General features: G+C 44.0%; 1 protein-coding gene across 2 annotated transcripts; it reads left to right on the top strand.

Moving 5' to 3' along the window:
- The first annotated feature begins 3,410 nt into the window (after positions 1 to 3,410).
- On the top strand, positions 3,411 to 22,338 carry lrrc38b (leucine rich repeat containing 38b). Of its 2 annotated transcripts, none has more exons than XM_027025285.3 (2): positions 3,411 to 5,228; positions 19,550 to 22,338. In XM_027025285.3, the coding sequence occupies exons 1-2, from the start codon at positions 4,601 to 4,603 to the stop codon at positions 19,786 to 19,788; spliced, it is 867 nt and encodes a 288-aa protein (XP_026881086.1). In that variant the 5' UTR covers positions 3,411 to 4,600; the 3' UTR covers positions 19,789 to 22,338. The 2 variants fall into 2 exon arrangements, with proteins under 2 accessions (XP_026881086.1, XP_081561741.1); XM_081705615.1 differs by lacking the exon at positions 19,550 to 22,338 and adding an exon at positions 5,941 to 16,238.
- The last annotated feature ends 1,114 nt before the right edge of the window (positions 22,339 to 23,452 follow it).

The following is a 23,452-nucleotide window of genomic DNA, read 5'->3' as shown; positions in this document are numbered from 1 at the left end:
CAGGACTCAAGGGGGCATAGATGACCACAGAGCTGTTTTAATGAGCCACCTTCTCTTGGCCTGCTGCACCCAAACCCCCGTGAGGTGCTACAAGTCTGGATTTATTTGGAATGTCTTCCAAGAAAACCTTTGAGAAAAATATCTCTGCTCTTTAGATGTCCTGTTCGACTTCTCTCGATGAAGAGGTGTTGCTAGCTATACGACAATAAAGAAATGCCAGGAATTTATTGTCAACATCATTGAGGTTATAGATTAGCTTTTGTGGCCTTATTCTAGTTAGTTTCATGAAGTATTTAATTCTATTTGTTAGTCATTTTATGTGTCATTGTTCAACCGCTGTATTGTTCAAAATGATAAGTGAAATTGGTGATTCATTGGGTATGTCAGCTGCAGTAGGACACATTAACAGAAACCCAGAGTATTACAATATGTCCAGAGTACTAGGAACATTCAAGCATCTAATGCCATATATCAGAATATATCATATAGCAATTCCTGTTATCAAAAGATTCCATTTTATTCTATTCAACATATAAAACTAACCTCCATATTGCTAATATTATGGAGCTGGATTAATGGGGTGACACAGCAGATAAGGTGTTCCAATGGATTCTGCTCCCAGCCTCTGTTCCCCCGAGCCCAATGACCCTGGTCCTAATACGCACCAATCAATGTCTGCCAACAGCAAATTGGCTCTTTGCAGTCTTGTTTTCAGGGAATTAAATTGTCACCCTAGTTTAGAAGACATGATTGTTGTAGCCAGACACGATGATTCAAGATGGTTAAGTACTATTCCTACTGAAAAGGCTTCCGTTAGCAGTTGTTCTTTGGTAATTCGAGAAAATGAGAGTTCAAGTTTCTTTATTCATTGCCAGGTAAATCTAATCACTGGTTCTCTTGTTCTACACACACTAATCAGGTGGAGTCAGAGTGCAAACTCTTGCTGGTGTTTTGTTTTGGCATGGAACTAATTAAAGTGAAACTCTTATGGCCTCATTTCCGAACTAATTTAGGGGCCCGTTCGAAGGTTTCCGTTCATGGACTGAGCAGTAGCCTGCTGGGATGAAAGTACAGGAGACTTAATTTTACACATGCACAGTTAACTATGGAGCATCTGCAGAGAACTGTACCTTGGGGAGACCAGACTATTACGGATGGCAGAGGCAGTGTTCCAGATACTCTCCCGGCTTCCTTATCAGCACAGCCCTTAATCGCTGTGGGGCAGCCACAGTATGCTACTTTGCATAAATGTATGCAGTGTCACCACTTAATTTATTAGAAAAGGACGCATAGCATCACCCATCAGAGCAAGGCGGTCTCAATAAGAGATGGAATATATATTTTTAAAGCATTCCTCTTGTCCACGTGCTAGGCAGGTGATTTTATCGTTCTTATTTATTGTTTTTAAATGAAATCGAGTGACATCTTGCCTTCAGTAGGGGATGTGCATCAGAAGGTTCTAGGAACTTTAAGATGTTATATTTTATATATTTGCTAGAAAACAGTACATTTTAGACTTATCAGGTGCTTTATGACCACGGGCACCTGGTAGTGATGGAATTGGTGGTGGAGGTGGCACTCATGAAAGTGATGGTGCTAATGGAGGTGGTGGTGGAGGAGGTGAAGATGGTGGTGGTGATTTAGGTGGTGGTTGTGTTGCTGGTTGTTTCTTGTTGTTGTTGTTGTTGTTGTTGAAGCTTGATTCTCTTTGTATTTCCCCTCGGCTTTTATAGGTGTGTGATCACAAAGTAGCTCATGTAGCACTGATCTTCTCTGTTTAGGTCAAAATTGTCTGCAATCTGTATACTCTGTATTCTAGAAACATTAATATATTATCTGATTTCATAAACTATATATTAACACATTCACAGTATACCAGAGACATTCCTGAGATTCCTATTTTAACTAAACATGGTTTTTAATATTTATATTGAGATATGTTCATAATTTGCATAATTTGTTAACAAAATAAAGTTGTAATTAGTAATACAATCCAACAAACTCCAAATCTTTGTAATCCATTGTGTTTACTTTGGGAGTGTGTTAAAAAGGAATAACTTGACATTGTACAGGTACACTCTTTCATGACATTCTCTTTTCCCAGAAGTGTGTCCCAGTGAAAACTGATTACCGAGTGGTAGAGTAGCTATGGAAGTGCAAATGGGCCCTTCGGATCTTTCAGAGAAGGTGTAACAAAAATGTGCACAGAAAAAATAATATAAACATATTTCATAAATAATGTAAAAAAAAAACAAGGATCAGTCTACTCATAGATAACCTCCCATATTCTTTTTTACTATAGGACACACATTTTTGTCTGAGAGTGGAACTAATCCGAACTGCTCATTAGTATGACTGCAGGGACTCACCACTGTGTATGTGCCTACGTGCCCCTCCTGCTGATATTTTGAAGGGTTCTGTAATATAAGTCTATTAGGAAAAATGACAGGAAATCCGACCAATGAAATTTGGTTTTCACTACAGGGGCGGGCCTGTAGCAGCCTGGCCCTCCTCAACGTCTGAGGAAGGGGCTACAGTACAGTCAGACATGCTCCCTTAACCCTTAGCCAGCGAGCTTTCAATAGTGACTATAAGTGTGACAGACGCTGTGGTGTATCTAACTGAAGTCTTTTCAGTTAGATACCCTCCAATGAAGACAGAAAACTTCACCATAATTCAGCGAGGTTGTCTAACCCCATCTATAAATCTAAAGTTATGTAGGTATTTTCTGTAAGATGGGCTATGAGAAGTATGCCTAGCTAATTCGTTGATCTGTATTTTGGAATCCATTTTATTTTATTTATTTGTGTGTGTGTGTGTGTGGCAGGGGGTACCTCCTTTATGCACTGCACACCACTGATGCAAGATCCCTGATATGACTTGTATCTCCCTCAGCTGCTCCAGGTCCAGGGTCAGGACCAGCTCATCTCTGCATCTCCGACCAGTCAAGCTCATGAACCACTCAGGTGTACTGGTATTTTTTTTTACACTATTATGACCCATTAGACATTTCCTTCCCAATCCAATCTACTACGGCTGCCTTCCTCTGACGCATGACACCCCTTTGCTCTACTTCTCTAATTCCATTTGCCTGTCTGAAGATCTCTGTGGGAGATGGGGTAGAGGGATGGATTGAGAGTCTGAACATGTCTGTTCATTATGTGGCATTTCCATCCTGTCTCCACTACGGGGTTTAAGTTATGGAAGAGGCTGCAGAGAGCTGGATGAATTGAAATGTTTTCCTTTCACAGAGACACTGTGCCAGTGACCGTGTCTATGCACAGAGTGGCCCTGTCTATGCACACAGAATGCACTCACTCCTTTTCTCTTTGATTGGATCAGATTTATTTTTATTTATTTATTTTTTTTACTTAAAGGTCAATAAATGGTAAAGAATTTGATTCGTTTGCGGGACAGTCTCAGCACTAGAACGTAGCCTATTTATTACTACTACTACTACTACTAACAATATTAACAAAAAATAGCAAACTCCACTAAGAGGAGTTAGGCAGGAATCACACGAATTATTGTTTAAAATGTTATCTTCAGAAACAGAATTGAATTGATATATCATGCTAGTTCGGGTGTGTGGTCTCTCTCTTTTTTAACTTGGAAATTATCTTGTGTTGAATGCCTACTGCAACATCTCTTCATAATAAACCAAGAAGACAAGCATGCTGTCAGACTTCTCCACAGAACTGGTCCAGACTCAGATGACTTCTGTGGGAATATTGGGAATTCTTTACCATAGCAACAGAGCTGCAAAAACCGTACAACCTCTGTAGAGGCTCGGATCACGGCGCACGCGGGAGTCGGGAGCGGAGTGCAAACACTGCACTTCAGCGCGTGACTAGGGGAATTCTCTCGCCGTTGGAACTGTGGCGGATGCGTGACACCGGACTCTGTAGTGCTTGGGGTCAAACTCGAGCCACCAGACACTCTGTCAGTCCTGCATTCAGTCGGGAGACAAATGGAGGGACGGAAGACCATGCTTCGCTCGGCACGCCGGAGACGCCACACGCTGGATCTGTTTGTGTCAGCCAGACGGGCGACCATGTGCAATCGACTGTGGCTAAATGAAGAAGGGAAAAAATGGGAAAAAGACGTCTTTAGTCTCCTAAATTTTCCTCTGCCAGCATTTTGCTGGGCTCTGTTTACCTCTGTCTGTTAATATCCCCTCCCCTTTCTCGCGCTCGCTCTCTCTCTCTCTCTCTCTCCCGCTCTCGCGCGCTCCCCCTCTCTCCCTCCCTCCCTCCCGCTCATGGTTTATCTCTCCTCCCTTACACTCCTCCAAAGGCAGTAGTCTTCTGTTCCGTTCCACAGCTGCTTGCTACATGATCTCTCAGGAGCCAGTGTCGGCGTCTTGCTCTCGCGCCTCCACGGAAGAACGTCTTAGGAATTTCATCGCGTGAGCAGCAGCATGCTTTCGCGCAGGCACTGATTCCATCTCCCCTCCTATCGCTTTCCCCTTCCCCTTCCCCTTTGACCTGCCCTTTGACCCTTAACCTCTCCCTCCCTTGACTGCTCCCTCTCTCTCTCTCTCTCTCTCTCTCTCTCTCTCTCTCTCTCTCTCTCTCTCTCTCTCTGCACCTTCTTGACCATGTGGCCATGTGTCTGCCATCTCCAGCCTCTCCTTACCTTGATTTCGTTTGCCTTCCTGACTCGAGGGGAGAACTGTCCAGCCACCTGCCTTTGCCCGGACCCCCACACAGTGGACTGTAGTGGCCGGGGGCTGACTCGCCTTCCCGACGACATCCCGCTGGATGTGCGCAGGCTCCTGCTCTCCGACAACTGGATCCCGCACATTCCAGAGGACTTCTTCCTGCTCTACAGTGACTTGGTGTACCTGGATCTGCGGAACAACTCACTTTCCCAAATCGATCCAGGCACGCTGAGCACCTCTTCCAGGCTGGTATTCCTGGACCTTGGCAGCAACAACCTGACAGAAATCCCCCAAGGGGCTTTTGGCGAATCCCAGAGCCTGATCAAGTTGCGCTTGGACAACAACCCTCACCTGAGCCAGGTCAACGAGCACGCCTTCCAGGGCTTGACCTCACTGCGAGAACTTGAACTGGAACGCAACGCTCTTTCTGGCCTGGAGGTGGAAGCACTGAGCGAGCTGCCTTCTCTGCGTTTGGTGAGATTGGAAGGAAACCCCTGGGTGTGCAACTGTAACTTCGCCAACTTCTTCAACTGGCTAATCGAAAACAGTCACAAGCTTCCAAATGGTAAGTTTTTTAGATTCTGCTGGTGTCCCTGTGATATGCCACACACACATATATCTTGCCATATTTTCTATAACTTAAAATGATCACAAATCTTTAAAGTGATATTACAAACATTGATGTAATAGTCAGTTGTCATAGCATATATATATATATATATATATATAAAGTGAACTCAAAGCGGTACAATGTTATGTGCTTTTTATAATACCCTATTTTAAAGAGGGACCCCTCCCTTTGTTCTAAAATTTGCTTCTTCTCTCATCCCCCAACTAGAAGGGTTTTCCAGAGTAATGACAGACATTTGAGGGCATTGTTCCAGGAGTAGACCTCTGACTTGCTCTGCCTTCAAGGCAGTGCCTGTATCCTATAGTTCACTCACATTTAGCGTGGCATAAAGGAAAAAAAACAATGCGTTCGCCACACTTCCAACAGACCTGCAATGCACGTGTGTGTGTGTGTGTGTGTGTGTGTGTGTGTGTGTGTGTTTGTAAATCTGACATTTATAAGCATGCTGCTTATGTGACCGGTTTTATTAGAACACTGTCCTCCTGCAATGCATTTTATGCCCTGGCTTTGTGTCTCCACCTGGGTGGACATGGCAACAGAGGGTGATGGGTGGAGCTTGTTCGGAGCGACCAGAGTCCGTTGGGTTGAAAACGGAGCATGACTGATTATTGTTCTGCATCACAATAAAATGTCTCTCCACCCTCAGGCCTTTGGCTAACGTCCATCTCTGATGAACCCACCAAGATGCATTTGGGACTCCCGGAGACAGAGATAAAGAATCCTAATAATTCTTCCACATTCCACAGAGACGTGATTCGACAAGTGCAAGACAAGCCAAGTAGTCACTTTTTTTTTTTTTTAAACCAGTCACTACTGCAAAGGGAAAGTGAACACACAATTACAATAATGCTGGTTTTTGTTTTGCTGATCTCAGTAAGATGGCACGTGGTCATTGGTTTTGGAGTGAAACCAATGTTCCAGTCAGTTTGTGCTGGATGAACATGGTGCGTAATGAGTACTGTGCGCCGGACAGCTGGTGTTGTCCCTCGCTGTCTGCCGTCTGTCTCTCAGAGGGAGCAGATGACCCCGCCTCCCTGCACATTTACATATGCACATGACCTTGTGTTGTCTTTGGTTGTGGTCTCCTTAAACACCCTGATGCAGAGGAGGAAGTGATGTCGAAATAGCACGGAGACCTGTAGGAAATAATTCCTGCCGATATAAGTATATGCAGTAAAGAGGACTGATGATTTGATTCCATGCTCGCTATGACTGTACGTCTGTATTTTGGCTCCAGTCACAGCCTGAACTGGCCAGAATATTCCGTCTCCATCTGGGTGCTGCTCATGCGTTTATCATGAATGTCAGCTGAAGTGGCTTTGCGGAGGAAAAAAACCCCAAAAACTGCCGAACTCACAGCAGCAGCTGTTTAGCATATGGGCTGGGGGAGGAACCGAGGGGGTGGAGGCGGACCTCTAGAGTCCCCGCCCCCAAAGAGCAGTCCAGAGTGAGGGCATGCACCACCCCTCCCCCCAACCCCATTCAGGAGTGCACAGGAGTCACCTCGTGTTCTCCGCTTGTTTCTGCATCGCTGGCTTTGCGTGACTTGGGGGGCAGTCGGTCTGCGGCCGGTCAACCGCGAACAGAGCAGTGCGACCTCTGTAAGCACATGCGAGAGAAGGCAGGTTATGGAGCCCACACCAGCCAATGGCTTTTCCAGCTGAACTGGCTCTGAGAAACAGCGGGTTCATCAAGGGCTGTGGTATATTTAGATTTGCAGAGAATTATCCAAAAGACCACTGCAGACTGAAAGGGAGCACTAGGTCCAGGAATTGAAAAATAGTCCTCCAAAATTGCACTTTGCAAAATTGGAAATAGGTTTTGATGTTAATTTGAATTGAATTTTAGACCGAGGAAATATTACCAATCATCTCAAAATACGCTAGTACATGTGAAATAAAATACAGTGGGTGAAACTAATATACAGCTTTCACTACTGAGGAAAATTAGGTTTTAAATCAAATTGTGGTAATAACACTGGCCCTCATGTCGCTGGGAAGGTTTATTACCCTCTTGAACCCAGCTGTTGAGTCCCTGATCCAGCTTCGGATAACTTGTCTCGGAAGACTGCAAATTTTCCATTACACGTCATCTGGCTTGAGGCCCATGATGGATGCTGCGCTCTCTAAATGAAAAGATGGATCTTCTGACTGGCAAAAACTGATGATTCTTCTGTTGTGGCACTTCCGAAATAAGCAACAGCGTGCGGAAGACAGCTCCGTACGTCGCCTGACCTCCATGGATCGCTTTTCTCCTCTCATATTAAATTTTGCATGTTGCTCTTCTAATGAAGATCCTCTGAATATGAAGAGTAAGGGTGTTTGATTCCCAGGTTAGATGTGCCGTCCAGGTTTACTCAGGAAGTACATGACACTAATACTGTCATGCAGTCCAGGAACAGGCTCATGTATTGTCGAGAAAACCACTTTGAGAACAAGGTATTAGCTTACACCATCGTCTTAGACTGTGACCAGCTATTAGCTTGAAATGCTTAGATGCCTAAAAGCCAAACTTGATGGTAACTAAATGGTAACTGACTGTAAAAGAAAGACATTCAGGCATTAAGTCACCACTGTAAAAGAATGTGTTGCTTTACATAAGTATTTAAAATTCTGAAGGCTATTCAAACCATCTTTTGTACACATTAACACACACACACACACACACACAGACAAATCTCTAAGACACTGATGTTTGTCGTGAATAGCTAGTAACTTTTCTGTTAGCATTGTTGGTTTCTGTATGTGTCTCAGCCGACTTCCCTCTGGAGAATCGCCCCCACTGACTCACGTACTGTGTGTTACCTCTAACAAAGTCATGTTGGCTAGTCAAGTGGGAGGTGGGTGGGCACAATAAAAAAAAAAGCCCAAACTTCTATCTCAGGCAGAAAGACAAGCACACTGAAGCCATACCCAGACTGGTCTTCATCCTTGTGCATGCACCTGGGTTCTATAACCTCTGTGAGTATAACACACTTGGGTTCTATAACCTCTGTGAATATAACACACCTGGGTTCTATAACCTCTGGGTTCTTGGCAGAGTGCTGACTAGTAAGCCTGTCTACTTCCATTCATGTTCAGGTAGCACAAAAGCCAGATTACTATGCGCACACAACTACTAATCATTCAAAATGAGGTAAAGATGTTGTGTGTATATGTGTGTTCATGGACATTCTGTGGTGTTGCCCTGGAGGGGCAGATCTAAACTCCAGCAGTGGTGTCCACGAGGCATGCATGACATATGGGAGCTCATTTGGAGAATATTGGTTTCTGGGTAATGAGACATAATGAGACATGACGTGCACACATGCATACATAAAGTAATGTCATTGATAAAAAAGGGACTCGCACCACTCAGTGCCACTGTCAGTCTTTTTGAATGGTTAACCATGTAAAGCTGTGATATAACTAACAGTAAAAACAAACAAACAAACACAGTACTTCACCAATCATGACTCCCCTATTGGATGAACACAATCTTCACTTCTTTGTAGTTAAGTGAACAGCAAATGTGGATCTTTATGTAGCATGGACTCTGATGTAGAGTATTAGTACTAAGGCTGGAGTATTAGTGCAAGGTCTGCAGTATTAGTGCAAGGTCTGGATCTTCTCTGTGTCTGTAACTAGGTCTGTGTGATTCTCTGCACCCATTCCCTCAATCATACACACACGCTGATGTCTGATGTGCCTTTGGGTTTCTTTAATGAGGTCTCTTTACAGCACGGCTCATAAGTGCAGAGAAACCAGGTACTGAAAAGCTTATTAACTATATGGCTGTGGCCATAAAGTGTATCCAACTAAATCCAATTTGAAGTCAAAATCTCTGGCACTTCTTTCCACATAAAGTGCATTAGGTAGAATTTCCATTGCTTGGAGATTTAAAAAAAACGTAGTGTCTAAAAGCGTCTTCCAGGGATTTAACCACTGTATTCCAGCGTAACTTGTTGAATCTTCTCGATGAAGTGATCTGGCATGGTGTTGTTGAAAGGGCACACTCGTCTGTTGGGTGATGTAAAGCATGGAAAGAGCCAGTCTCTCATCAGCCACCACCATGAATCTTTTAGCAGGAAAATGAGTGCAAACACGATCCTCTGGCACAGGGCACTGCGTCTGGGTTAACCATGAACAAAGTGCATTTATAATTCAGAGAGGAACCTGTTCTCAGCCCGCTCTGACCTGGACTGTGCGTGGGTCATGGCTAATCTAGCAGCTCCACGTCGTTCCACTTTAATTTGACCCATTGCGGTCAATGAGCAATCGCTGGGCTGATCTCAGATCTGTAATAAAGTGTACTTTGGGCAACTGCATGCCGGGGACGAAGGACAGGCATGTATATCCCAGCCAGACTGCAGACAAACCTTGTCTTGCACAAAAGGATGGTACAGAGGTGTAGCGGTGTAGTCTTGTGTCTGTGGATTCCTCCAAGGGGTCTGTGCAGTTACGATTCACTGATCGATGCATGGCCATATAACTGCGGCAATGACATATTCACCAGATTCAGTTACCAATGTAATGTGGTGACTCAACATAAAAGTCCACGATTTCATAATTTCACATGCCCACATGCATGAGAAGCCTCTGTCTTTTTACAGGTCAACTAGTAGCACAATATATTTAATATGTCTACAAATCTATAAATATAGATTACTCAGTGGGAATTATATATGCAAGTCAATCCATAAATATAAATATTCCATCTTTTAAATATAGTATTTTTAAATCCATTGCTTATTTACCTTGATGCTTAATATGTGGTGTGCATAGTGGTGTGCATAGCTTAGTGGTGTGCATCATGTGCTTTAGCTACAGCGCTGGATCAGGACCATGTGACTGTGATGTCACAGAGTCCCCCGCACGAGGGGAAACCCCTCCTGATCCGAGTGAGTCATGCACAGCTCTCAAACGCTCATGACGTCATGGAAGAAAACACAGGAGCTCCCACCTCCCTCCTGCGCTTCACTGCTTTTTGATTCGTGCTCTCTCTTTTTCTGTTCTCCCTCTGCCATTATATCCCTCGCTCGATCTCTCTCTCTCTCTCTCTCTCTCTCTCTCTCTCTCCTTCTTAGTTTAAGCCGTTAAGGACTTGTGAACTGATTATATATATTTTTTGCCGGCAAGTTTTACTGGGATGCCACATCTGGAAACTGCGGCAAATGTATCAAATTATAATTTTCTACACTTTCCAGGCTTAATTTGCCAACGGTGAGATTTCTCACTGCAGATAAAATAAGGAGGTGCAGTTTGAAGTTAACACTTCGTCGTGGAATGATGGCTTGATATGAAGTGAAGGATCTCTAGTGTTTCATGGCTGATGCACACTGATGTTTAATGTAATAAGGAGGATTTCAATTCCCACCACGGGAACGGGATGCTCTGAATTTGCAGTAGTGTATCTCCATCTCTGTGTGTGAGAAGCTTCGTCCTCAGTTCAGTAGATGCCATCAAGAGATTATGTGATCAACCGCACGGTATATGGACCTCGCACGAAGCTGCGTTATTGCGTAGGAGTCAGGTGACGTCATCCGGATGGCGGGCGATGTCATCCGGATGGCGAGAGTGAGGATTTGTCGGATTCCTGTATGAGGCCGTGGAGGCTGGCTGGGTACATCGTTCACAGTGTGAGGGAGCGGGTTCCACCTGTCTGGCAACCCATACCCCCTTTCCCACCTGTAATCTAAGCGGCGACGCTTGTCGTAACCTGGCCGCCTGTTCAGATCTTACTGCCCTGGCGTGACGGGTGACTGTTCATGGGACACCGTCATCTCACATCACCTGATTAGTTTCTCGCAGGTACGCGGCAAAGAACATCTTCATTGTTTTCAAAGAAACCCAGAGAATGAGAGTTACCAAACCTGCCGCTCTTTATGGGTGTGTAAATCATAGGTATTGTAATGAATCTGACACAGATTTGGATAGCTTTGGAACGTTTGTAAGGATTTGGAAAGAGGTCATGGGGGTATATGAGGAGGAGGTGTGTGTGTGTGTGTGTGTGTGTGTGTGTGTGTGTGTGTGTGCCCTGTCCTTCACTGCGAGTTATGCAGACAGTGCGAGCGACCTTTGCGTGACTCAGTGCTTACAGATGGCGGGGAGAATGCTATAAGCTCAGTCTCCCAAACCTCTCACCTGCGTTAACACACCGTCCACGGCACGGCCCTCTGCATGGCTGACAGCGCGGCTGCAAGCATTCAGGAAACCAGAAACGGGGAAGTGTGCCGCCTGCCTTCTCCAGTGTCTTCATGTAACTTGGTCGTCTTGACAAAACCGATATCTTGGATGCACAAGCCTGGACACATGTTTTAAGGTGGACACGGGTTTTAATCTTTCACACCCGAGATACCCAGTCACTTGAGATCAAGATTTAGCACTGACGCCAATAGTGAGGGGTTTTTGTTTGTTTTCGCATGTGTGGCTGTTTATTTCCTCTCAGGAGCTGCAGAAGAAAAACATAATTGCAGAAATAACTGGAAACATTAGCAGTCGTGTATATTGAACCTGTAAAGGCACAGCCAAGGCCTGGGCTATCTGCTAAACCATCTTTGGCCACCAGAGCGAGGCACAGGGTGGCTCTGGGGTAATCTGAGGCAATTAGCCACACCTGTCCTCCTGCCTACTTAAGAAGAGCTCAAAGGGGCCCCTGGCATTGAGCCTTTGTTCAGTGTTTTGGCAAGGCGAGGCGAGGCGAGGCGAGGCAGGGCAGGGCAAGGCAGGGCAGGGCAAGGCAAGGCAAGGCAAGTCTCTTGGGTCTCTGTTTTCTCTTGTGCAGCTCAGGCTTCTCTGCAGCTTCGAGGTGTGCCTTCCCCTGTACCACTCACTGTTCTCCAACAGTGGAGTCCCCTTTGGCACTCCTCTGGCTTTCTGTTGTCTCTCCTTGTTTTTCTTGGGTCCCCACTTCCTGGGCAGGAAAAGCCTGTTTTTGAGCGTTTTTTCTTTCCACCTTGCCTTCATGTACTACCTGTGCCGTGTGCTGATAATACACCAGCTTGGTAACCTCGAGAGCAGTGCTTAATAATACAAACTTCCGTACGCCGGCAGTAACAATGTTTTTTTTTCATTCCACAGTTGTCATACGGTCGCACGGTAGTGTGTGTGTGTGTGTGTGTGTGTGTGTGTGTGTGTGTGAAATCTGTTTTAGGATAAAGGTGCTGCTATGGGCAGTAATGTAGCAGAGGTAGTATGGTACGATGTCTGTGAAGACTCGTGAATGGAGGAGTATACCAGACTTCATTCTTACCATGAAAATACATAATGGGCCACATTTGCAAAATTGGCCCATCATAATCTATGATTGGATACACTTTATATATATATATATGAGTTGATTTTCCCCTTTACAGTTATATCAGCTTCCCCTCCTCTGGAAAGGTTTTCCACAAGATTTTGGAGAGTGTCTGTGGGAATTTTTGTCCATTCATCCAGAAGATCATTTGTAAGGTCAGACAGTGATGTTGGACGAGAGGGCCCGGCTCGCAATCTAGTTAATCTCAAAAGCGTTGGATGGGGTTGAGGTCAGGGCTCTGTGTAGGCCAGTCCAGTTCTTCCATACCTTTGTCACGGTATGGCCCCTCCCCCTCGAAGTCTTCGTGTGTGTGTTTGTGTGTGTGTGTTTGTGTTTGCATGGTCACACCCTCTTGTGTTTCTCACCTGATCCTTGTTCTGTGTCATTATCGCGCACGTATATACGTCTCTTGTCTTGCCGTGGATGTGGTTGATGTTTAACCCCGATAGCCTGCGAGCTACATCTTCTGTGTTGTATGTGCTAATAAATGTATGTTTTACTCAACTCGTCCCTGCATCCTGCTCTGCCTCCCCAACGTGACAGAAACATCGACCGCCGAAGGATGCTGGGACAAAAGGCAAAAAGATGAAGGGGAAGAAAGGATGTAAACGCACTCGCAGGGAAACCCTCCATACTCTTGGGCACACTCCAGACTCCCACAACAGGGGAGAGTGCCGTAGGAGAATTTCTGGGGGGCTCTGAGTGTGGTCCAGGATTGGACTCTGCGGAGTCCTTCAGACCTGAGTTGGATTACCGGTACTGGTAAAGTAATGACCAGCACCCGGAGTTGGACTCAGCAGGGTCCTACGATCCCTATATGGACGTCCAGAAGGCTATGCACTAGACGGAGGGAGTAGGGAGTTTAGTGACGTTAGTTTCCAGTCGGACTTGGAATTCGACCGTGTGGGGGATCCACTGATGGAGGTGGAGGAAGTCCTCCATAAGGATCCTCCCTCTGTTATGGACACCACGTCAGCAGACTCCAAGAGCGACGAGCCTTCGGCATCCAAGGCTCCGCCCAGGGTGTCTCGCTCTGGAGCCAGCAAGCTGCCCCGTGTGAACCACAGAGAGGCAGCGTCATCGTCTTATCGTGATACTCTCACCTAAGGAACGCAGCCCCAGAGCTCGTGCGCCTACGCAAGAGGGAAGCATCACCAATGCCTGCCCCAGAGACAGGCAAAACAGCTAGTGCTGTTTTTCCTGGCCAGTTCACGCCTAAGCCATGAAAGCAAGAGAGGGCTGCCAACACGCGAACTGGTGAGGGGCGGTCCCCCACAGGCCAGTCAGACTTCAACCCAGCCAATGACTCGGGGACAGGCTGGGGTTTCTGTGGGCTTCCCCAGACATTTTCAGTTTCCGTTGTGTAATTTTGTGCATGTATCTGTCCCTGTCACCCTTAGTGTACTGATCACTTTGTCCCCCTGTGTGTGTGTGTGTGTGTGTGTGTGTGTGTGTGTGTTTGCATGGTCACACCCTCTCGTGTTTTTCACCTGATCCTTGTTCTGTGTCATTATCGTGCACGTATATGCGTCTCTTGTCATGGATGTTGTCGATGTTTAACCCCGATAGCCTGTGAGCTACGTCTTCTGTGTTGTGTGTGCTAATAAACGTATGTCTCTATTTTCCTCAACTCATCCCCACATCCTGCTCTGCCTCCCCAACGTGACAACCTTCTGGAGCAGGAAAGGGCCTTTGCCAAACTGTTCCCACAAAGTTGGAAGCATACAATTGTCCAAAATGCCTTGGTATGCTGAAGCGTTAAGATTTCCCTTCACTGGAGCTTGGGGGCCCAGGCCTACCCCTGAGAAACAACCCCACATCATTATCCCTCCTCCAAGCTTTATAGTTGGCACAGTGCGGTCCGGAAGGTAACGTTCTCCTTGTAACTCCAGACTCACGCAGCAGACAGACAGAGAAACGGGATTCGTTACTGAACAGAACCCATCCACCACTTCATCTGACGCTTGGCACCGTGCTTGGTGATGTAAGGCTCGCATGCAGCCGCGTTGCCATGGAAACCCATGATGCCATGGAGCTCCCAAAACAGTTTTTGAGGTTAGCGCCAGATATAACATAAAACAGGTGTGTCCCAATATTTTTCCATATATATATATATATATATAGTTTCTCAGTTGGTCCTTCACTGCTACATCAACTTTGAAATTTTAGACAACTTTGTAATCTCTATAGAAACAACAACACCAGAACTGTCAATCCAAATTTAGTACACTCTGTTATACCTTTCAGACACTTCTCACATCCTCATGCACACACAAAAAACCTGAAGGGAAATTAAATAAAACCTAAAAAGTTCTCAAACAATTGCCAGTGTTATGCACTTAAGATGATGACTAACTCAGCACTCAGCATCTCAGTTCGGTCGCCGTCTCACTATCAGATGACCTTATGAGAATCGGTCAGATACTTTAGTGTCAGCTGGCTAATTCTGCTTATTGGATTATATCCGTGACATGATGCTTTACACCACAACATTTAGACAGAATGCACATGTAGCACACATTTGAAATTTCCTGTTGGTTCAGGATGTGCACTTTTTTTCTCCCTTGCGTGTCACTATTCACCATGTCCTTGAAAAGTGATGTATGTCTTATGTGTGCCTCTTGAAAATCTGAAATATCATGTGTCAGCCAACGTTACACTGTGAAACATTATGACTATCCTTTCTAGTACAATTTCTGAAATAAACTATGAAAGTACTATTTCCAAGTTCTAGTCCTTGGAGGTCAAAAAATAAATGAATGCCCTTTGGCTCCATAAGAACATAGCCTGTCATTGATGTCTCCTGAATGTGGGGGGGCTGTTAATGACCCAAATATAAGACATATGTTAAGGAGACAAAGTCTGGGTCATAGAGGGTATTGGTCATCCTGCAGTGACAGGTTGGAGTTTCGTGGAAAGAACCACCATCACTGGAAGTACCGAAGGCCAGTGTTCAGTCTGCTACAGAACCAAACAGGGGATGAGTCTGACCCACAGAGGATTCTGGGAATATAAATAGAAACCATTTATCTCTTTTGCTTCCTGTGAGTTTGGCTGACACTTAAGTATAGACCATCACACAGGAGCTGTTTTCTTTACACCCCTCCTATGTGTTAAGGGGATATTCTTAAGACCATACATAGTGATTGTTAAACTGGAACTTCCAAAAGGGTGAAAGATTGAAGGTTTTGCATTCCCCACATGCCTAATTAGAGCTTTAGCTGATAATCTGGGTTTTACTGGTATTTAGTGCCTTGTAACTGCCATCTGATTGGACGGCGTCATTCTACATGGGCTTGTTGGTGAAAGGTTTCACTGAACGTCTGGTGCCTTTCGTCATTAAAGGCTCTGTATCAACACTGAAATTCGCAGCATTAAGCCTTTCCAGACCTCGCACATGGTGATTCCACACATGTGGTCTGCAGAAATATTATGTGACTTTAGTTTATCTCCAATTTGCAGAGCTCAAGCACTAACATAATCTTTATGCATGTTTTTGGTTGGGAAAGGTGAACTTTACTCAGATTTTTGTGCTTGTGATATTCCTAAACATTGCTGCTCAAGGGCTAATACAGTATTTTAGTTGGTATTAAATTGTGATTGTTTTTTACTTGAAATAATCCCCCAGTTAACAGAAATGATGATTATTATGAATGTGGAATGTTCTCTATGCTTTCTCAGATTCCAGGATTAGATACTCCAACAGCAGAGATGTGCTCACCCGTTCCAAACCACACTTGCTCTATGTGGACAAACCTCCATGTTTCTCACACACACACACACACACACACACACATACACACACACACACACACACACACACACACACACACACACACACACACACACACACACACACACACACACACACTCAAAATTGTAGTAGACAAGACACACAGCACGTTTTGGACACTTTGTGAAGCACTTTGTGCTTGCACAGCTGATGAAGGACCTCTGTTTCTCTGAAACCTTGTGTACTTCAATACAATTTTGAAGATCTCTTACTACAGTACACTGCAGTTACTCACTTGGAATCTTGGTGTGTATATATATAACAAAATGGTAATGGCTAACCAGCCGGACACAGTAGTGATGGGCAAACAGCAGAAGAGGGATTGATGTGGGAATCCCAAGTGAGAGCAACATCAGGAACAAGGAACAGGAAAAGCCCGGGAAATACCAAGAGCTGAAAGAAGAGCTGGAGAAGATGTGGAAGGTCCAGAAGAGTGAAGAGTGGCAGAGGACCACACAGAGGGCGAGTGTGTGTGTGTGTGTGTGTGTGTGTGTGTGTGTGTGTGAGAGTGTGTGTGTGTGTGTGTGTGTGTGTGTGTGTGTTGTGTGTGTGTGAGAGTGTGTGTGTGTGTGTGTGTGTGTGTGTGTGTGTGTATGTGTGCGTGTGTGTGTGTGTGTTGTGTGTGTGTGTGAGTGTGTATATTATAAATATATATATATATACTGATTTATATCATTAACAGATTTATAAAACATGATGCAAAATGTGTATCAATAGATAAAAGCAGTAAAGTCCATAGAAGATTCTTCCTTCAGACACTTCGTTCCTGCTATGCAAGTATCCCACACAAACTGTAGGCTTGAGCCGCACAGATCTGCAGTGCACCCCTCTCCTGCTCCTGCAAACTGTAGGCGAGAGCTTCACAAAGCTGCCGCACACCCTCTTCACTCTCTGGGAGAAGGCAGGCAGACCCTACCGGAGCCAATACTGTTTCCTGTCAGCTCTTAGAAGACTGTGTTTTATAACAGCTGTGTATAGATTGTGTGTTTGTTGTGGAAGGACAGATCTATCTATCACTTGGGCCTATATTGGTAGACAACATAACAAACATCTTATTACTTAAAAGTAGGCTCCTTAAAGTTGTGTTCTAGAAACTTCCGTCATGGTTTAACCTCTTTAACCCCGAACACCCAAAAGTGGACCTGTGCTCTCATTTTTCGTTCTTGCAGTTACTTACCTTTCAGGTGAGTTGGGATGGCTAATATCAGTTTGCACATCTCTGGTGACAAAGTCATCCTTTATAGACACATTGCACAATCTTTAACTGTTGGCACCAGGTGCTGAAATTTAAATGCATTCTTTGGCTTTGATCAAACGTAAACACACTCTGATGTAGAAGAAATGGATAAGGGGTGACCTGTGTTTTTTTTCCCATTAGGCAGGGGTCCTGGTCTTGTGCACCTGGCACCAGACCGTGGGTCATCTTTCCCGGGCCGCCAACACAAAGAGTTTTTGCTTGGCGGCCTTGCCGAAAATTCTAGCTTTATGAAGCGTGCACGCGTTTTTATTTTATTTCCACCGGGTCAAAGAGGTGCCGACTCAATTCTGAAGTCATTTTTGAAGGTTGTTTGCACGGTTTGGGTTTTCAGTGCTTAGCAACAATAACAATCTTGTTAAGTGCCCCCCTGCGAGCAAGCTTCCATTTGACCACAGTTCCCTGTCCTCTTTGGTGATGCAGGATACTCAGACGTAGTTATGTGTTTCCGAATCCCTGAACATCTTCTAATGACTGATTTTCCGTTCATTTGGACAGCAACTGTTTGGTTTCTTTGGAACTCATGTTTTGCTATTTATATATGGAACTGCTGATGGCCAAACTCTGGAGCCATTCTGAATGTATTTCACAACACTACCCCCCATACAAGTTTCTGTCTCCACTACATCATAACAGAGGCTACAGTATGCCTTCAGAATGAATAGTAATATCCATGGAAAGGTTTTTATATGTTTTTGTTTTTATTTTGATAAATGTGAGAGTGTGGTTTGTGATATCGCATGTGGGATTTTTTTTTAATTGTGGCCACCTGCTCTGATTTCACTGGTTGTCATAAACAGGATGGGAAAGCTGTTGTCTGACGCTGGTGGAGATTACAGCATGACAGACTGGCACATCTGTCATTACAAGGGTAATGTGTCAACCTTGGGAAATATTTATCTTTGGGGAGCAGAGATTAAAATCCCATGATAGCTATCGCGCAAGTTAGAATCCAGCCTGGGGCAATAACAGGTGAAAAAGCAAACAAAGAAAAGCAGTTAATTTCAGCTTTCGTGCTGAAGCTCATTTACGCTGCGCTAAAATGCATGCTAGGCTAAGGTCTGATGCAGTGGTGGTGTGTGGTTTCACCGTGGTCCTCAGCGTCCTTGACTCATCCCCATAACCATAAATAAACACATTCCTTTTTCCCCACCAGGCAAGGACATGAAGGAGAATGGCTACGTTTGTTTTAAAGCTGATTAAAATTCAGAAGGACATGCTTTAGTGACGGATTTATCAGACCTGCTCAAGGTGTTTCCCCAGTAGCTGTGCCAATAAATATCATGTTATGTCTGGGTTCCGCCATCTCATACGCCATACAGTGAGCCAAGCAGTGATGCCAGTACTCGCATTCCCGACAGATGAAATCTAATAAGCAAGCTGGCAGAACAATTATTATATCAGTTATCATTATATCAACTGAGGAAGTTGCACTGACAAAGCTTTGAAGACATTTAGTAAATAATTCATTCTAATGTGAACTGTTGATTTTGCAGGTAGGGTAAAATATCAGTTAAATATGCCCCCCCCCCCCCAAAAAAAAAAAAATCGACAAACTCTGGTTTAAAATGCTTCATCCTGCCTCATATATAAGAAATACACCCACCTTGCACGTTATTAAGAACACTGAGCCAGGCAGGGTAGTTGTGGGCAGTAGTAGGTGGTGCATTGGTGTCAAGACTCACTCAGGCCTAACAGAGATGTTACAGATTTCACTCGTCAGTATGAGAGTGGTCCGCTAACCAAAAATATCCAGATCTTAGCAGTTCTGTGGACAGAAACTGACCACCGTTAGAGGTGGAGACTGGCTAACATGAGCTGTGTGTGGGAACAGATGGGCTGTACTTTATAACTGTTCATTTGCAAGATAAAGGTTTCTAATGAAGCGGGGAGGTGAAGGCAGCGTGATTGACCTCTGCTCTCCTCGCACAGGGATTGAAGGTATGGAGTGCTCCTTGCCCCCAGATGGCCATCAGGTGTCTCTCAGTCAGCTGTCCCAGGACAGCTTTCGTGAGTGCCAGAACTCCCTCACTCTCACGGACCTACTCATCATCATCTTCTCGGGCATCTCAGTGTCGTTGGTGGCCATCCTGGCCAGCTTCTTCCTGGCTTCCACCGTCCATTGCTTCCAGCTTTTCAAGGGCAGCAAAGGCGACGATGAGGACGAGTGAGGAAGGCTCAGTCCCGCAGCCACCGCGTCCCGCTGTAGATCTGCAGGATCTGCTTCGGGACATGCAGGGCATCAGACCTTTGGCCCCGAGACAGACCATGTGAATAATCGGACACCAGGCACAGAGACGGCTGTGGAGGCTGGCAGGGGAGGACCACGGTTGCATGAGCGGATTGTGAACGCAACGTGCTTGTATGATTTAAGCAGGCGACTGGAGACTTTGGAAAGTCATAGTGCTCAAACCTCCAGGGCTTTGGGTGCGGTGTCTGATTACAAACAATTCTGCCATCTAAGCATAGTCAGCTTTTCAAATCTCTGTCTTCAGTAAAGCATTAGGTTAAATCATGATAATGGAATCAAAAGTTCCGTTGTGCCAAATTAGCAAAGATAATCAGCTTTCATCGTCATTGGCAGAAAACCAAGAGGCTTAGAGAGAATATTATAAAATCTAATAGCCATGTAACACTGAGATGGAAAACATTTTCCTGTGTAAATCCCAGTAGCTTCCTGTATTGTGAGTTCAGGATGAATCTTGTGAACCTGGAGCTCATGAGGGAATCGCTGTGTCAAATCCTGCACTTTTTTCCACATGGTCTGCTGGCCTCAGTCTACAGAGTGGGCTTCACCTGGCTCTACCAAAGATGATGTTCAGAGGACTAATGAGTGAGACGTTTGATGTGTGTCAAATATAGATTCATTTTTGCTTTCCAAGAAGTGTGTGGCATGATCAAATTACATGATGTAATTGTGATATTGTATATTTACCTTAAATGTGATTTTGATTCCAGATATTGTTTAAGTGTGCAGGCGAGGAGAAGAAGGGATGAAAAAGACAGAACTTGCTTTCACGTGTTGCTGAGTGCTACCCAAAAAGTCATACTGGTATAACTTTATGTATCTGTTGATTGTCGTCGTGTATTAACTGATAGAGGCATGGAGTGTGGACACCACTGGTTACTGTGGCATTTATACGGAATACAATGAAGGACTCTTAAGTTCAGCTAGCCTTACACTCCACATCTTGCACAGAGGAAGTCTTTCAGAGTAGGCCAGATAGAGGAAACTGCTGGATCTTTAGTATTTTAGTCTCTTCGGTAAATTGTACGCATGTGGAGGTCATGACATGTTCCTCAGTGAATACATCTGAGAATATTCCACATCACTTTGAACCCCAATTTGTTTCCATACCGGTGACCCCCATCTCATGATCACAGCAACCCAGCAGCTGATTTTCCTTGAATAAATTTACATTTTCATTTATTTATTTTGAAATAATAATAATGTGTGAATAATATTTTGGATATGAGAAATATATGGTGGAAGCATTTTTAAATTGTCAAGATATTTAACCTACAATAAAAAAAAAATAAAAAAAACAACACCCAAACTTTATAAGAGCTTAGACGAGATGTTAGAACTTTATAACAAAATGAAATTTCCGTTACATTTCCTCACACAATTAAACAGAATTATTCCAGATGTGTCCCCTGGCATGCAGAGTTGCATCTCTCAGAAGCAAATGTCAGAGAAATGCCAAAAAGGTTCACTGAAATTAGAGCCACATTTAACCAGGCACAGATGACTACAGCGCAGACTCTTACAAGCTCGCCTATGTAGAGCTCAGCCACTAGCTGAGAACATTCCTGTAAAGTCAATATTCAGATTTTTCCAGATAATATGAACTGAATCGAGTTTTATGTGATTAAATATAGACCCTAATATTCCTGACTATATTCTGTACTCTCACCTAACAGCGCTCAGTGTGCATTATTGAGTATTAGTGAGCGAAACATGGACTCATCCTGCAGACTTTCGCACTGTTGATGACTGTGCTTGGCACTTCCATTGCTATTTTAAATTTTCAGAGAGAGAGAACGTGTGAGAACGTCACTGCCTGTGTTAGGAGACGGACCGCAGACATCTTGCCGGATGTAGCATTCATAGCTCATGTCAGAGGTGTTGTGAGGCCAAGTCGCTAAGGCTCCACAACCAAAAGCTAACCTGCATTAGGAACAATGCACAGCTCGAGTGTATTATCATATATGTGATGCTTTCTATGCACTACGTTTTGAAAGCAATATATAACATTCATGCTTCAGCTTGGGGTCCAAACCTCCATGGCAGACGAACATCTGTTGGTTATAATATTTAGCTTTGTGCTTGTCTGAAGAAAATATGGTGTGCACCTGTTCTATTGTTCTACTGAGTTCAGTAACTGTGTCTTTTGCAGGGAGCAAGAGTGTTATTTGTCATATGTATGTTGTACCACATCACTGCTGTTACACTGAAATGTAAATGTATATGTATGTAACACTATGATAACATGAAAAATGTCTGTCCTCAGTCTTAATAGAACATTATGTATACCAGTAGATATCCAACTACTATGTAGTTACAGTAAAAAACAAACCCAAATATCCTTTATTTTGTTATTTTTGGGTTATTTTTCCTGCATGATCTTAAGGAGCAATACACTAATTTCTTTTTCCCAGAAAACAGTATACTGTTAAAGAAGAACATAAAATAATAAATTTATCCTTTTTTATAATTATTTACTATATTTATCATTATTTATTTATTTATTCACACATTCCGATAAGCCTGACAGCTAGTCTGTCTCTCTCATTAAAGTACTTTATAAAATGTAGGTACATTATGAACAATATTCCGACCAGGCACCAGTTCCCAGAAACCTCTGTAACTCCATTACGATATGTTTTCTCACAGCGTAGCCTCTGCATTCGTGATGTGCTTCTGCAGATGGTAATTAACCAGAAGGGCAATTTCTGTTATCTGCCAAGAAGTAATAGGCCTTTTCCAGGATTTAGCGGCTATGGGTTTGGTCAGGCCTGCTTTGTTGCTCAGTAAACAGTGTAATTGCAGCTGAGACCGAATGGAAAAGGAGAACTGGAATGGCATAAACAGGCATTCCATTCCACTCTCGTACGCGGCTCGGTGGCGCTGTGTCTCCTAATTCGACATGTCTCCTAATTGGTGTGTAATAGCTGCTACATTAGAGTGGCAATTTGCTTAGCAGCAGGAAGGTGGCAAAGTATAAATAGTTACAAAATAGGCAACAATCTGATGATTGCTGTGAGGAAAATGGCAGTGTAAGAACGGTGTTGCTGAGCAGAGCAGTAGGCATGGGGCCAGCTTACACAAACCATGACGATTCTGATTCAAATCGTCATTCAGTTATAGAAGCTTAGAAGATTCTGATACAAATCGTCATTCAGTTATAGAAGCTTAGATGATTCTGATTCAAATCGTCATTCAGTTATAGAAGCTTAGACGATTCTGATTCAAATCGTGATTCAGTTATAGAAGCTTAGACGATTCTTATTCAAATCGTCATTCAGTTATAGAAGCTTAGACGATTCTGATTCAAATCGTGATTCAGTTATAGAAGCCATAAGAATTATGACTCTCCTTTGATTCTGATTCAGATTTTGATTCTGACTCTGTGTCTGACTCCTCTTGTCCAGTATACTCTGTGTATGCAGTATATTTGCAGTGTTTACAGTATTTACAGTTCATTTTCAAGTAAAGCCTCTATGGCTTTATGCATCCATATTAAGGTGTAGGTATTGGCTAAGCACACTATCTAGTCTACAACATTATTTTCTCTCTTGAAGTAATAGAAGTTGGTTTATTTCTAGCTTTAT

Source organism: Electrophorus electricus, chromosome 22 (genome assembly GCF_041902795.1).
Source record: "Electrophorus electricus isolate QZ-2024a chromosome 22, ASM4190279v1, whole genome shotgun sequence".
Taxonomy (NCBI): domain Eukaryota; kingdom Metazoa; phylum Chordata; class Actinopteri; order Gymnotiformes; family Gymnotidae; genus Electrophorus; species Electrophorus electricus.
This window is presented reverse-complemented; position numbering and strand designations above follow the sequence as displayed.

Excerpts from the sequence above, each read along its gene's own strand:
- lrrc38b (XM_081705615.1), top strand. The coding sequence starts at position 4,601 with ATGTGGCCATGTGTCTGCCATCTCCAGCCTCTCCTTACCTTGATTTCG. Across the intron at positions 5,229-5,940 it reads CAGTCACAAGCTTCCAAATG|GCCTTTGGCTAACGTCCATC; the intron begins GTAAGTTTTTTA and ends CTCCACCCTCAG.